The sequence below is a fragment of the Mytilus edulis genome, chromosome 1 (assembly GCF_963676685.1).
Source record: "Mytilus edulis chromosome 1, xbMytEdul2.2, whole genome shotgun sequence".
NCBI lineage: Eukaryota > Metazoa > Mollusca > Bivalvia > Mytilida > Mytilidae > Mytilus > Mytilus edulis.
The window spans coordinates 71,148,405-71,164,921 of NC_092344.1; the positions used below are offsets into that span (position 1 = coordinate 71,148,405).

General features: G+C 32.0%; 1 protein-coding gene across 1 annotated transcript in view; it reads right to left on the reverse strand.

The window, feature by feature from the left end:
* Positions 1-640: 640 nt before the first annotated feature.
* LOC139488483 (adhesion G-protein coupled receptor D1-like) overlaps positions 641-16,517 on the reverse strand; it is a 55,607-nt gene continuing 39,730 nt past the window's right edge. Inside the window, exons 22-30 of the mRNA XM_071274161.1 lie at positions 16,364-16,517; positions 15,684-15,753; positions 14,458-14,524; positions 13,659-13,744; positions 12,664-12,790; positions 11,206-11,247; positions 8,796-8,885; positions 8,310-8,358; positions 641-891 (exon numbers count right to left, since the gene is read on the reverse strand). Coding sequence (XP_071130262.1) covers positions 872-891; positions 8,310-8,358; positions 8,796-8,885; positions 11,206-11,247; positions 12,664-12,790; positions 13,659-13,744; positions 14,458-14,524; positions 15,684-15,753; positions 16,364-16,517 — 705 coding nt within the window. The 3' untranslated portion in view covers positions 641-871. The remainder of the gene's footprint in view (positions 892-8,309; positions 8,359-8,795; positions 8,886-11,205; positions 11,248-12,663; positions 12,791-13,658; positions 13,745-14,457; positions 14,525-15,683; positions 15,754-16,363) is intronic.

Genomic DNA, 16,517 nt, shown 5'->3' on the forward strand with positions numbered 1-16,517 from the left:
CATTGTAAATTCGTATTGCAAATGCATTTGCTATTTGTTTTTCTTCCTCGGAGATACAGTGGATGTATTATAAACCTTCTTGAATATATGAAATCAGCCCTTGGTTTTTGTGGGGTACAGATTGTGTATGACATGACGGACATGATTGTTATGATAGCCAGTATAACATGGTTTTAATTTCCATGTGGTTACTTCATTGCACAATGAACGTTATCACATCATATTGTGATATATCTAAACACTGTTAAACAATATTTGGTAATGTTTTGTTTAACTTTCATTCATCAAGTCTGTAATTATTTACAATAAAGGCAATGGCATTTCTCGAATGTTACTTTTGTATTTCACTTTTCTAAATTCTTTCTTTACATTGGTTTTTAATACAGTACGTTTAACTCAGTCTTTAGTTTATTATGATGTGTTTCGAACTGCGGTAAACTACTGTTGCCTTAATTGTATTCCGTCGTATTGAGTTGTTATTTATGCAATCCAATTGTTAGTTCGTTTTCGACTTTGGAGTTTGAACATACCAATAATATCTTTGGCTTCCCTTCGACACATTTTTTTTCTGAAAAATAACACCAGAGCTGCATCTTGTAGGAAGTAAAAAAAACTAAAATAATAAATTAAAAACAAATAATAAGAAATTCTATGTTGAACTTCTTTTTTTTTTATTTCCATTGAGGGTATCAAACAACCATTCATATAAAGTACACTTTCAGCGAAAAAAATCAACTTACAAAAATAGAAACATTCATACAGAACAAAAATAAAAGTTTAGATAATGAAACATTTCATATTCCAAAAAAGTAATATCATTAGATTATATAATAAATAACATCGTGTAAGAAATTAAAGCTGTGTTTTGCTGTCATGATTCAGTCTTAGTATCTGCAAAAAGACAATATAACATAATTATAAAAAAAAAGTGTGGTATGATTGCCAATGAGACAACTCTACACAAGAGACCAAAATAACACAGAAATTATCAACTATAGGTCACCGTACGGCCTTCAACAATGAGCAAAGCATATACTGCATAGTCAGCAATAAAAGGCTCCAAAATGGCAATGTAAAACAATTAAAACGAGAAAACTAACGGCCTAATTTATGTACAAAAATTGAAAGAAAAACAAATATGTAACACATAGACAAACGACAACCACTGAATGACAAGCTCCTTACTTGGGACAAACACAAACCTACATAATGTGGCGGGGTTCAACATGTTTGTGGGATCACAACCCTCCCCCTAACATGGGACAGTATAAACCTTTATTTGAAGATTTTTCGCAGTTTTCTTATTTTCATTTACTTTGCATAACGTGATATCTGATATTATTTGATGTCACAAAACGCATAAACAGACTTAATGAATTCCTCATCAAAAGAACAACACTTTTATTGGTTTGTTTTTTTTCAATAGAACTATATTTCTCTCACAACAAATCAAAAGTCAAACTTCACTCCAAATTAAAGACCAGTTTTAAGTTCCTTTATTACAGATTATTTTGTCTGATGTAAATGAAACAATACCTGTTATTTAAGAACACTTAGAAGAAATCTATATATAACTAATGAATCAATACGTCAAGGATCTCGTTACCTCAAATATGAGAAACGTTTACGCAACACTCTCTATGCGCGTGTCCATCTCAGTGGTTGTTATTGATTGCTGTCCGTTATATATGTTTTTAGTTTATTGTTTTACAAAAGATGTGTTTTTTGTTTTTAAAGTTTCTTGTTTTGTTATGTCGCAGCATTTTATAAAATACGTTACGGTGTGAATCATGCTCATTATAGAAGACCATACAATGATCTATTAGAGCTTTCTTACAAATTGACGAAAGGTACACGAATCATACGTAAGACTCGTTTTAGGGATCCTTTATTTTAACATATTTAAATAATAGTCGTGGAACTTCGGACAATTATCGTGCATGCAACGACACTTATAACATTGGATTTTTCCTGAGATATATTTAGGATTTCGAGACGTACGATAGGTAAGAATATGATTATTGATACCACCAGGTCGGAGGAGATAACACTACAAAATATTCTAAATATAGATTAGTCCGACGAAAAAAATGCCCCTAGAATACTTAAAACTGGCCCCTCCACCACTCTTCAATATAACATTGTTGCACTGTTTAACCTAAGAAAATGTCAAAGCAAATACATTGTCTTCTTATCTTACAGAAACTCAAATACTTCCTTGATTCAAAATTTGTAACGATCAAAATAATAAAATGAAAATGAAGAAAAAAAGATAATCTTCATACTATGCCATATACTGGTGCTCGTTTCATAACTTTTGAATCATCGCCTCTCCCCTGTTAATATTCATTGCCCCCCCCCCCCCCCCTAAATGTATATATATGACACACCGGGGAACGGTTATTTTAGCGTATAATTGCGTTTTGCCTATAGTCCTAAACATTCATGAAATATTAGCCACTGGACGATAAGTGACAACTTCGCGTCTATCTTCCAAACATGTATACTGTTAAATCGTCATTATAAAATCCACAATATATATGGTGCAAAATTGTAGATTTATTTTCTTGATATGCAAAGTCTTTTTTTCTAGATTTATTCAACATTACTTTTTAAAAACATTGTAGCATCATTTTTTAGCAAAGCTCGATATCCCACTTTGACAATTTGCTGAATGTGTACTGTAACAAATAAAAATAAATGTGAATCTTGTCGTTAAATTTAGACTAACGTACTTCAATAATGTCATTGAAATGTTAATCGTGAAACTCGTGCTTAAAAAATTCCCGCGGAAATGTGTGTACTCGTGGTTTACGTGAGTAACGTATCGTACGTAAGTGTATTTGACACTATTTTTCTCTGTTTGATTATATTAAAATCGTGTATTATTTGCGATATTATTAATTTTTTTTTAAATAAACTTGATTTAGAAAAGAATGCTATTTAGGGAGCTACCATTTGATTTTTATGGGGGGGCTAGGATGAAAGGACAAGGTATGATAAGGGCCGTTTCTGGCCCCCCTTTTTCGAGAATTTTTAAACTTTGAAGTTGAAACCCATCACGCCTGTGTAATGAACTGCAGTATCTGATCGTCCATGTAGAATCTTATTTTAAGGTGTTATGTACTCAAATATGTTCAAACTGAGACCTTGAAAAGCCCTTAACGACGAAAAGTGTAAAAAAATCAACAATTTCGTCATGTTCGGAGACAAAATTTGACATCAGCGCCAACGTAGACCATCTTGAAATTTTCAACCATCAACTGTACTCTTATGTATCTTTCACATAATTAAATATCATGGTGGTCTACGTTGGCGCTCATGTCTGAAAATTTGAAAAATAATCCGATTGTTTACATATTTTGACAAATCATTATAATACGTCACAGTGAACGGCACGGGTACGAAATCATTCCGGGATCCTTTATTGATCAGAATATCACGTACGGATTGTTTTATGTCATATCCAGTCATCAAGACATGTCACTCTCTTAAAAAAATATGTTGTACGTGAAATTAGACCCATAATGTTCAAAATAGTCTTACACTGTGCAGCCAAATACAGAGTTGTGTCCCTTGAAATATGGTGAATTAATTTTTATTCATTCTAATTTTCAAATATTCAACGAAATCTTACAAATGAATTTTATAATAAATTCTCAATATATTCAAACTCTTTTTGTAGTTATGAAGAAAATCATTTCATCAAAACGTATATATTTTGCACTTTGAAATTTTCTATTTAACCATCTACAAAAAAATAGATTTATGTATCATATCCATTTCGTGCACATTTTATGTTGCCATAAGGATTAAAACTTGACCAGTGCTATCTCTATATTTTAAAAGTTATTAGAATTAAGAATAGTAAAACCAATTGTAACGTATTTTACTTGCATAAATACGAATTGGATAAGACCCATGGCAAACAAACTTACGAAGTATGCGCGAAAAAAACATGTGTATTTGTTTGCCATTTCGAATGTGTATTTTGTTTTATCTGGAGTTCTATGTAAGTCAGTGACAAAATTTCATGCCAAACCTATACCGATTCCTTGAGTGCACTGGTACTTCTTACCTAGCTGTTTAATGTACATGTACACTATGTCCTCTTAATACTATTTCACATTCCCCCCTCCTCTCACGGGACAAAATGTCGAGCACGTTCGTTTATTTAGATCCGTCCGTCCATCCACCTGTCCGTTCGTCTGTTTCTGTCCGGACATATACGTCTATCTATCTCCTTCAGTTTTTGACCTAAAAAGCTTTTTATTTATAATAGAGGTGTGTATGTCTACAGGGTTTTGATTTTTTAATAAATTTTCTTTAAATGTCCGGTGTTTTTGGTACAAGCTATAAATATAAAGAGTCGGTTATACTCCTACAGTTTTTGAGATACAGCTTCAACACCTAATAGGTTTATTGTACACATAATTGAAGCATGTATTGCCATAAGATTTCTACTATTCTTCAAATATTCTAAAAATGTCAGATTTTTTAACTTAGTCAATATTTCTTGCTACTTAAAAAACAATTAGGGTAGTTGTTGAATATTCACCAAAAAACGGTAGTTGAACTTGTTTTCCCTCTCACTTGCTATTGTAGGCACAACTTGCACTACTAGTACTACAGTTTTATATCCCTAATGCAATAAATAAGATTTTTTAATTAACTTCAAATATTTATTCAATACCGGAAAGGTTTAACTTGGTGAATACTACAGCCGATTTCATTGAGTGTGAAGTCAAAGGTAATATCTTTAGTTAGCTTGCTTGTTAGATGAACCATAAAGTCATTGTTAGGTCAGGTTAACTACCCTCCTTTAAGAATATACTAGTCCAGCAGATTACCAATCTGTCTGTCTGATGGTCTATTCTACTTCGAAAGGAGGGTAGAAAACCTTACATAATAATGACTTCACGGTTCAGCTAACAAGCAAACTGACCAAAGATTTTACCTTTGGCTTCACACTCAATGAAATCGGCTGTAAATCTTGAAAGTTGAAACCTTTTGGCTGGACATTCAGTCCTGCAAGTGAAGACATTCAGAATGAAAATAATAAATATATCAACATTGAAAGGCGAAATTAAGGTTGAAGACGAGTGCACCCGCACCAGCTGGGATCAAACTCACAACATCAGTGTTGACTGGCTAGTGATTACAGAAGTAACTTCTTAGACCACTCGGTCACCGAGACCCTTTAATGAAGTATGTCTACGTTTCTAATCAAATTCGAGTGTTTTGGGGTATCATGAAATACTACTTACTAACAACTGTTTCATTTAAAAAAAAAAAGCATAAAATTTTGGATAAGATAAGGAGATGTGGTATGATTGCACATGAAACTATACACCGGCGATCAATGTGCTAATTTCAGGATATATATCGTAGAAATAATGAATTTTTAGAGAAGCTTGAAGATGTTCATGCCTCTTTCGTCTACATATTTTAATGAGTTTTTAACGTCTTAAACCCTGACCTCATCGAAAACTTTGAACTTTGTTTTCAGCATTTCAGTCTTTAAAATATTGTGTTAAGTGTTAAAAAGTTCACAGTGTACGATTCTTTAAGTGACAAATAATGACATTGTACAGGCTATGCATATTTGCTATACATACTGTATAAATCTGATACTGAATTTTGAATAGTAGTTTTATTCCATTTGCGTCTTTTAATGTACCGGTAATCATCATGTAAATGTGAAATGCTATATTCATAACTTCAACTATTATTTAATGAATTATAAGTGCGCCACTTCTTTTATAACTTAAAGTTTTTTTATGCCCCAGTTATGGGCATTATGTTTTCTGGACTGTGCGTCCGTCTGTTCGTTCGTCCGTAATCCGTCCGCCCGTCCGTTCGTTCGTCCATATGTCCCGCTTCATGGTAAAGATTTTGGTCGAGGTAGTTTTTGATGAAGTTGAAGTCTAATCAACTTGAAATATAGTACACATGTTCCCTATGATATGATATTTCTAATTTTAATATCAAATTATAGATGTTGCCCCATTTTCACGGTAAACTATACTGGGGACACATTCTTGTTTATTTTACCTATTAACTTGTTAATGTTTATACTTACTAATTATTATGTGACAATATGATTTGTATTTATCCTTTTTTTTTAATAAACCGACCATTTCTTTGATAGCTATCTTTTATTTAATACTAAAATTGAGAATGAAATGGGGAATGTGTCAAAGAGACAACAACAGACAACAACCGAAGGCCACCAATGGGTCTTCAATGCTGCGAGAAACTTCCGCATCCTGAGGCATCTTTCAGCTGGCCCCCAAACAAATATGTATACTAGTTCACTAATAATTGACGTCATACTAAACTCCAAATTATACACAAGAAGCTAAAATTAAAAATCATACAACACTTACAAAGGTCAGAGGCTCCTGACTTGGGACATGCGCAAAAATGCGGCGGGGTTAAAAAAATATTTTAGAGATCTCAACCCTGTTTTTGGTAACAGCATTAGATTTAATATTTACATCATCAAGATATAGTAATAATGCCAAAAACCTACTTCGGTTTACAAAAAAAACAACATTATTTAACCGTTGCTAAGCACTATTTTGGTTGCTAATCTTTTTATCAGCATGATATACATTTGACTTGCTTTCATTTCTAACTGCTAGTTATTCTTGCATGTATTAATCTTACTAACCTGCTTTTACTCTAATTTGTACAATTAAAAATCAAAAGGTTTTTTTTTTGTAGTTCAATTTAATTTCTATCTATTTTGACTGTTGCTAGGCAACTTTTCTGTTGCTATGGTCAATTTCATTTTCTTCAAAAATAATGATGTCTCAGACATCATATATATATATATATATAAAAGAAAAATCATTTACAGTAGCTAAATCTTTAAATATTGCTATATCTATACCTCATATGGTCGAAATTACAAATTTTGAACCGTTGCTAGGCAAAAATTTTGTTGCTAGGTTGTTGCTAAGCATTTTTTTAAACTGAAATTGAAGTGACTTTTCATTTGCAAACTCAAGTTGGTGTTAAACAAACAATATTATTTTGAATTATGCTAATGTGTAATGAGAAAGCAATGCATATGTGATAATTTGGCTATTTATTTAAACCGTTGCTAGGCAACCTTCCTTTCACCGGAACATAAAAAAATCATAGTTTTGAATAGTTTCTATACTAAGGCTATCAATGATGTATATACAAACTTATTTGGAAAGGGGACCAAAAACGCATCTTATCATACCTTGTCCTTTGAAAAAAATAGGCAGGACAGGAGTTTTGAGTAAAAAAAAAAAGGCAGGATGAGACAAGAAAGTGCCAAAAAAAAAAAAAAGTCAGGACGACAATTTAGGTAAAAAAAAGTCAGGATAAACTAAAAAAAAAAAGCAGGACCAAACAGAGTGAAAAATAAAAAGGCAGGACAGAGATTACAGCTAAAAAAAAATGCAGGACAAAATTTTTCATCCTAGCCCCCCCATAAAAATCAAATGGTAGCTCCCTTACTGGATAAAACAAAGACTCTTTTAACTGTTGTTGTAGAAATGAAATACGTTCTCCTTTTACGTTCGTTCGTACCTTTCGTCAATTTGTAAGAAAGCTCTATTATGAATTAAATCCACGTCATATGTATTACCAAATGTTATTTCAACTGATCGGGCGGAGCTTATGTTTTAATTTGCATAAGGACAGTCTATTTGAAGATTGTGTGATAAGGATGATTGCCGTTATAATTATTACTGAATTCTAATCACCTATCAGTGTCACTCCTGTCTATAGATGGACTGGTCTTCAATAAGCTAACTTCTTAAACCCCGCCCAGTCAAATGAAATAAATCTAGTAATACATTAGTTGTCACATTTGCAATCATAACACGCATTCTTTGTTATGGTAATGTATGGTCAAATTAACAAATTGCAGAAAATAGTTGATAGGTAAATCTAGAAAGTAAGTACTCGGGATTTAGCTGTTCTGATTCTTAAAGCTTATACGATGAGCATTTTCTATCTTTGAAAAATGGTTTGATTTTAGTTGAATGTTCAGTTAAGGCATTTCCTTCATTAGCACAGTTTCATGTAAACTTCATCAATGACCCTTTTTGTATTTAACATTGATAAAATTGAGGATACAATTGAGAATGGGAATGGGGAATGTGTCAAAGAGACAACAACCCCACCATAAAACAGACAGTAGCAGAAGGTCCCCAATAGGTCTTCAATGCAGCGAGAAACTGCCGCACCCGGGGGCGTCCTTCAGCTGACCCCTAAACAAATATATATACTAGTTGGTCCATAAATATATACATCAAATAACGTACCTTCTATACTGGAATGAACTTCTTTCCATGCAACAGCTGTAATGTTGTCCTTCAAGTTTAAAATACAAATATCAATATTCAAACATCACAACATGCATATTTATTGCTGTGAAATCAATATGAATCATACGTTTTTCTACACCTGCAAATTCAGCCGAAATTCAAACATAGCAGTTCACAAGGCAGACATGTCATCCGACTTAAAACATTATGTTAAGCGTATCGTTCTTGATAATGCATTACTTAGTGGTTTTACATTTAATATTCGACTTTCTACACTCGAGGTGACCATATTTTAGGAACATTGAGAAAAATATTAAAATAATGGTGTCTGGTAATCCGATTATTTCGGTCCCTCCCCGTAATTGTACTTGCAAGATTAATAAAGGAATCATAGATCAGCGAAAAATAACGACTGAATTATTCGGGTAAGTTCTATAGCAGATTAACAGAAATGGTAACACTTAATATTCTAAATGTACATACACAAGTAATTTCTTCAGTTGTTTTTGTTGTAGTTGAGAATTGTCCCTTCTTTCGAAATACAGATAATTTCCGTTTCCATGAACTTTGAATCTGAAATATACAATTAATATGATTTCAAGTAAAAAAAAATTATCAAGATTTACTTTATTTTATCTGCACAGTCATGTTATTTTGTTGTCAGAAAATTATGTTGCTCAAGGAATTTTATAAGAAATGCAATAACGTATTTTTTTTTAAACACGATTAAGACAAAAACAAACATGAGACGACACAAGCATTACTCATTCTTAATCAAGTAGGAATATGTTTAAAAGGTTAATCTTAGAAAAAAATGTATTATTAACTTTAACAATTCTGGCGAAACACAAACGAAATAACAAACGATTTCGTGAAAAACACTTCGTTAAAATGTTATACACTTTGATATAAGAAATAATTGATGCAAGCTATACTTTATTTTAGTTTTAACATGGGTATGCATTATATTCGTGATTATTTTTGCCCGAGCGATAGTGAGGTTTAAATAACACGAATATAATGCCTTCCCATGTTAAAACTACAATAAAGTATAGCTTTCATCAATTATTTCGATTTTGATTAGGACAATTAAGGTAATTTCTATGTCCGATGTGTATAAGGGTAAAGCGATTGTGTAAGCTCTTTCATGAACCTCCCTTTTTTCTTTGTAAAGCCCTGGTCACAACGAATCCACGACACATCTATGCAGCGCCACGACATGAAATTTGGTTAAATCGCGGGTCATCTGTGATCGTCGTACGACATTCGCACGACAGTCGCATGATATTTTAAGCATCGTGGCGCTGTCGTGTGTCGTGGGGCGAAAATTGGACATGTACCTTTTCTGCTCTACGTTTTTTTTTTTGTCGTGTCACTGTCTTGTGGCTGTCGTAAGAGCGTCTTACCACTGTCGTGCCATTAAACACATTGACGTGGGTACCAGCATAAACAATTTCAATAAAAACAATCGTACGACTGTCGTACGACAATCTCACGACTGTCGCAAGACACTCGTGATACAGTCGCACGCTTATCTCACGAATACCGAATTTCGTACGATGCTCGCACAACATAGATTGTCTATCGTACGTCAGTGGTACGATCGTCGTGTAACATATTTTCGTTTTATTAAGAAGAAGGCAAATTGGCGAGAGAAGAGCATGGCTATTCCACCAGAACGATTACGCTTAGCCTTGCTGAATAGGTACCTTGCCTGCTTTCAACAAGAGCAAAATATGGTCTTGTTAGCGTTGATTCGAGCCGGTGAACAGTATAGGAACCATCGATACGCCCCACGTTGGTGGGTTAGGCCATGAATCGAACGGTTTAAATTCGCTGAAGAATTATAATATAAAGTATTACAAAAAACCTTGGTTTACTTGGACCGAACTTATAATGACACTGAACAATATTGAGAAAACCTAAAAAAAATTAGCCACAAACAACTCACGATTGTAGTATGACTGTCACAGGACCGACTTGCGACAAACCCACGACAGTACAATTATCATTTTTTTTTCTGTCGTGTACCCATCGTAAAACCATCGTCGTAGCTGATGTGACCACTCGAAATATTTTTTGACATTTTGCACGACAGTGCCACGACAACTGTTTTAAAGATCTTCCATGACAAAAAATCGTACGATCTGTTGAGAACGGTTGTCGTATCTAGGTCAAATATGTCAATTTTGGAAAGCAACACATTACAGCCATAATAAATGAATTAGTAACAACATGTGCATCATTTAAGAGTTTGGAAGTGTTTTAAGGTAATGAAATATATTAAATGCATGCCAATTTGATAAAATTCATTATTCTGCAGTAGTCAATATACTCATGTGCCAAAAAAGTTATTGGATTCAGAGCATGGCTTTATTCAAAAAGCGAAAGAGGTACGTTATATTAGAATTGAAGTTAAAACAAATTTAACCATAGCTTACGAGTTGCCGAAAAACTGTTTAAATGATAATAAAAACAACCAACAACAATAACGGAAGTGTCGGACCTCAGAAAAAAATCAGTCCTTCTAGAAACAAGTTTTCAGAGGAGGGTTTCATCAAAGAAAATGTACTCTAACCTTACACATATTGGGATTAATGGTAAATGTATATAGTGAAAGCAGAACAGATCAAGAATATAAGAGTTAAAGGGTGTGGTATGATTTTCAATGAGACTTCTATCCATCTGACAAAATATGAAATAATCAATGTAGAAAACCAAAGGCAGTTTAAAGGAAAAAAAATATGACAATTATATGACATACAATGTTTTGGGCTAAAACTGATTTAAATCGGTATGAAAAGATTGCATATAATAGTTTCGGTGTGTGTATATTGTATGTAGGTTGTTGTGTGTATCTATTCAAAGAAAATGAAATCATCGACAAACTTACTTTAGGGTTTAATAATCCATGTACAATGAATATCAGCAATCCCTGAAATAATATGATGATATTGCAGTAGCATTCAACTTTTAAATATACCTATACGGAAATAATCGATTTTCATATATATGTAATTCAAAGGATACCCTAGTATCAGTTGGTAGATTATACTAGCTAATATACTAATACTATCTTATAAAGAATAAAACATTAGATTATTGCGTCTTGTAATATAATTATTCTAGAATAGATTATCCTATTCACAACTTTTTTCAATGCAGTAACAAAATTTGAGAAACAAATTTAAAATGTCATTAATGTGCCTCGAGCATTTTTGAACAGACATTTAGAAATCTTTGTTCTTGTTAGCTTTAATTTTGATTATCTATGTAATTGTTTGCATAATTCCAGGATAGGCACATATAAGCATGATAGTTTAAAACAAACTGAAACTTTGTATTGCATTTTTACATGTGATAGTACGTTTATCAATATTAAAGGGGCACTAGCTATCAAATTCATTGTAACCGATTTGACTCAAATTCTCATATTTGGTTTATAACAATGTAAAACATTTATCCAAACTATCAAAAGTCTAAAATAAACAGTTTACAGAGCATGGGGTAGATTATATATAGGTTCGTTTCGTGTGTATTTTAGTCCAGACGCCATCTAATTAACTATCGATTTGACCTCAGATGACCATATAAGCGATGTAAACAAAACAAAAAGATACGAATAGATTAAACCAACACGTGCAATTGTATTTTTATAGGTCTGTTTGATTTTATTTTATAGATTAAAAATAGATGTTTCTCATTCTTTTTAACCATATAAGAATGATTTTATGTGCATCGAATTAGTAATCAAATGGTTTACCGTAGTTTCACTTTCATTGTTGACATTCTTTTTCTTTAAATAACCTGTACACGTACAATGCATGCGTTGTCAATCTCTAGCTAGGGGTTAACTTGAAGTTCACATGAATACCGGTTAGAATGATGATGACGTTTTCACTTGCAAGTGAATCAGTCAAAAATTATGTTTAATCGCTTATTTCAACAAAATTAAAGGAAATTGATTGCTAAAAGCAAATTATTATTTCATTATTCCAATTTGATTAATGATTGATCTAAAAAAAATCATACTTTATTTTTTTATATATATCGTAGCTAGTGCCCCTTTAATATCTTTAATTTACTTTTCTAATTGTAACATGGTTGTGATAAGGAAAATCAATAGTGTAGAAGGAAAATGTCGACCCTGGCTGTCGGGTTTCAGTTTTGGTTTCGACTTGTTGTTCCAATTTTCCTTTGTATGTCTTTCATCACCCTGTTGTATTGCAATTCGGTCTACAGTGTGTTGTGTACATTTAGTAGTTGCTGGGTTTTTTTCTCAATTTATATCAATATTTATCAAGTCTTATATTCAAGGTACAACAGTTGTAATGTATACACATAAACGTACCTGTAATGAATTGATGATAACAAATAAATAACTAAAAACGATTGTATCTTCATTTAAAGAGAAGAATCCTAAAGTCCATGTGAACCCAAAAAGGGGTGCTAAAACTGAAAAACATCGCAATCCACTTCTACAAAAAAAAAAAAAAAAAAAAAAATTTCCATCTTCATATTTCTTAATTAAGATGAGAAACAAACATGCAAAGGATTTTTTTTATTTATAAATGTATTACTTATAAAATATTCACCAAACATCTCTATCTGATAAAATCATTTAAGAGGGCAATTCATTCAGTATACTTAAAGAAATCATTTTAAATTTACTGCCGCCACAAGTATTTCTCAAATTTGAAACGCCCTTCCTACCATTCATTTCCCAAGTCGAACAAAGAAAAATTCACCGAGTTGTCATGGAGAAACATTTAGATAAATATTGGTTTATTTCTAAACTTCGAAACTAAATATTGGCTTTTAGATTAAGTCGTACTGCAGAAACAGTTTGAATGACTTTTTGCAATCAATTATAGTCTATTCCAAATGAAAAAAATCGAGCTCCTAGGAAAAGTTGAAAAAGGAAAGTCCCTACTCAAATGTCAAAATCCAATCAAACGAATGAATAACAACTGTCATATTCCCGACGTGGTACAAGCATTTACTCGTGTAGAAAATGGTGGGTTACACCTGGTTTTAATGAAAAAAGTGAACAATCGGCAATACAGAACCTGATCTTATTTTTTTTTTATATTTCTAAAGCACCAGTTGTACAGTTCTAAAGTTATTACACGGAAACGAAATCATGCTGTTGATTTTAAGATGTTTTGGTCCAGAGTAGAATTGAAAAGACGTGAATTGTGGAATACACATTTTTTGTATTAAAATCTGAATCGTTTTTTTAATGCAATCAATCAGGGACCTTGACCTCTGAGCAATAATAGATATATTGAGTATCGAAATTCACTTTTAACTATAAATAATATGAACTTATAAGATAATACTTACATAATTTGCTGTAGTTTTGTTTTCTTTTTTACAACTTGTATAGAGAACAGCTTCTTCACAACGAATACAAAGATCACAAAGTTGGTCTTGAGGAAATAATATAATTTGATTATTTTTCAGCATGATCCAAAGTTTGAAACAACTCAACACGTTACTAGGCTGAAGACATTTTTGTGCAGTCATTATTTTTTTATACTAAGAATTATTATGCCTGTAACTGTTTTCTGTTCTTGTTAGCTTTAACAATGTTTTATCCAAGTGCTTTTTCTAATAAAGCTGATTTTAAAATTTTCTTAGGTTATTCTTTAAGATTCTTGAATAAATGCGAGGAAACATGTAGAGCAAGATCGATTTACTAATTCAGAGCACTGGATATAAACTCCGGTTTGTGATGACGTCGTGTTGCTCAGTCTTCTGTGGTGTGTTTTTGGCAATGACAAAGTCAATTAGTTTTCGACTTATAACAATTTTGACTTTCTTTTTAATATGTTTTGCCTCTTCTTTGTAATGAATGGTAGATCTTTAAAAGTACTTTTTTTGTACATTTTAAATTTTCAAATTTAATTGACAAAACATCGTGGCCCTTAATAGGTGGAAATACCTTCTTCTTTTTTATCTTGATAGTTTTCATGATGAAAAAATATGTCTTCGGTTAATAAGTATTTACACGAGAAACAATCTGAAGGAAGAATTTTATTTTCAGATGACAATAATATGCAAAAATTGAATTCATGATTTGGCCATTGCTCTATAGCTTAATTGTTAATACTATATTGCACATGATAAATAGCATACTTACAACAACTGCTACTGCACAGGGGACGAAAAACGCCCAAATTAGACCATTACTTGTTGATAACCAACAACTGTAAAAATTACACAAATTTCATATTTCTTTTCCAAATTTAATTGATTGTTCTTTCGATATAAATAAACAAACAAAAACAACTACTAATGTATATACAGCACTCATAGTGTGCTAATACTTTGACAGACATCCTGAACAGTAAATGTATGAATGTATATATGCTAACCGATTCTTACACGAGAATGATTTTGAGTAATTCAAAAGGAATTCAAATCTCCCTTTACTGTGATTTGTGTACCACTCATACTGTAATGAGAAAGAAGAACAATTCATTTGCTTGATGAGGTTCCAGTATAGGATTTGAGAGAGCAATTATCAACCAATCCTGGTATCTATGATGAGATTATTTACAATATCAAGAATATCGGAAATATGTATATGAATTTTAAATATTTGTCTATTTTTGTAATGAAGTTGCTTAATGTGACATTTTTTCTGTTGTTTTTAGAAGATTATGAAATCAGAGATTACTTTAGATTTGTAAAGTTTAGAATGTTGTATAGGAAATATTATCAACAATACTTGTTTGCAAAATTGCAAAAGTGTAAAAGTCTGATTTTGGGTTTATTTATTTGCCTGGTGATTTTAACTTATTTGTTACTTACGAAATTGGTATCAATTAATTTTTTTTGTAAAATATTCATGTGAACAGGTTGTGTGTTTTTTTTTATTTGGTACTTTTACACGAACGGAAGTTATATATATAGCCAGATAACAAGACAGTATTAAGATATAAAACAACACGCACATGAATGAAAAAGAGCAAAATTCCAACGCTTTTAGTGTTCTAAATATCTTATCTTGACTTTAAAACCGGCTATTAGACGAACGTGAATCATAGAGCGAACCCTTACACTACATACCAACAAACGTATAGATACAGGTTTCAAATACTGTCAATTTTAATAGTACAAGTTAGTTCAAACCAAAGCAGATATTCTGAAATATTTCAATTTTACATTCAACCTAATATAAAACCGTTAGGAGCCTATACATACATTTAAAGTATAGCAACTTCTTTTGTTTGTATTATTGAATAAATATTCGTTCCTTTGACACATTTAAACTAATTCTGGCGCCTTGTTGTTGTGTATATGCAATTTCATACAATTCTGTTGTTAAAGACATTTCATAATATATGTTTTATAGCTACTTACTATTTTCCATCGCCGTATCCTTCTAGTTTTGTTATTGCCATCGATACAGCAACAATGAGCACTGGTATTCCTGTAGGAAAAGACATGTCATACAATTTATTGCAATTTTATACATGAACAAAGCAACAGCAGAAAATGGGTCATGTCTGTGTTCCACCTCCTTACACTTTTAAAATATTTTTGAAATTAATTATTAAACAAAATATACTGTATAGACTTTTTTTAAAAGTGTCCGATATTCAAAATTTCAGTTTGTGTATTGATCTATGGCAGCAACTACTCATCAGTGTTGTCTCCCTTTATTCACATATTAGTAAACTACTGCATTGGTGGTAGGAGTTTAAGTAAAAAAACAGCCAGATGACACCAGATTCTGATTTAACTGAAGCATACGTTGTGTTACTTATGGCTAGTACTCATTATATGGTAACAGATAGAGAAAGAATGTTTGCATTATTGGTTGGTCATTGTTGTTTCGCTGTTTGAACAAGGATTTGTTATATCAACTTACTTTAATGCTTCATTCGTATTTGTATCATCTTAAATATTCAAATATGGAAATGGCAGGTTATTTAATGTTTAGAAAATATATATTTACTATAAAATTAAAAGAAGAGTGCTATAACAATTTCACGTTTTAAGGAATACATTCATAATTTAAAACAAGCCCAACTACTCACCCCAACCAATTGGAATAAGAATTGGTGATATTGAACGCTGTTCGGTTGATACTGTGGCCAGCATTTTCCCATGCACAATGCCTTCTGCAACCATCATATGTATACCAACTAAAAATAGGAAATGAAGGACAATGGCCACTACCTTGCATGCAAC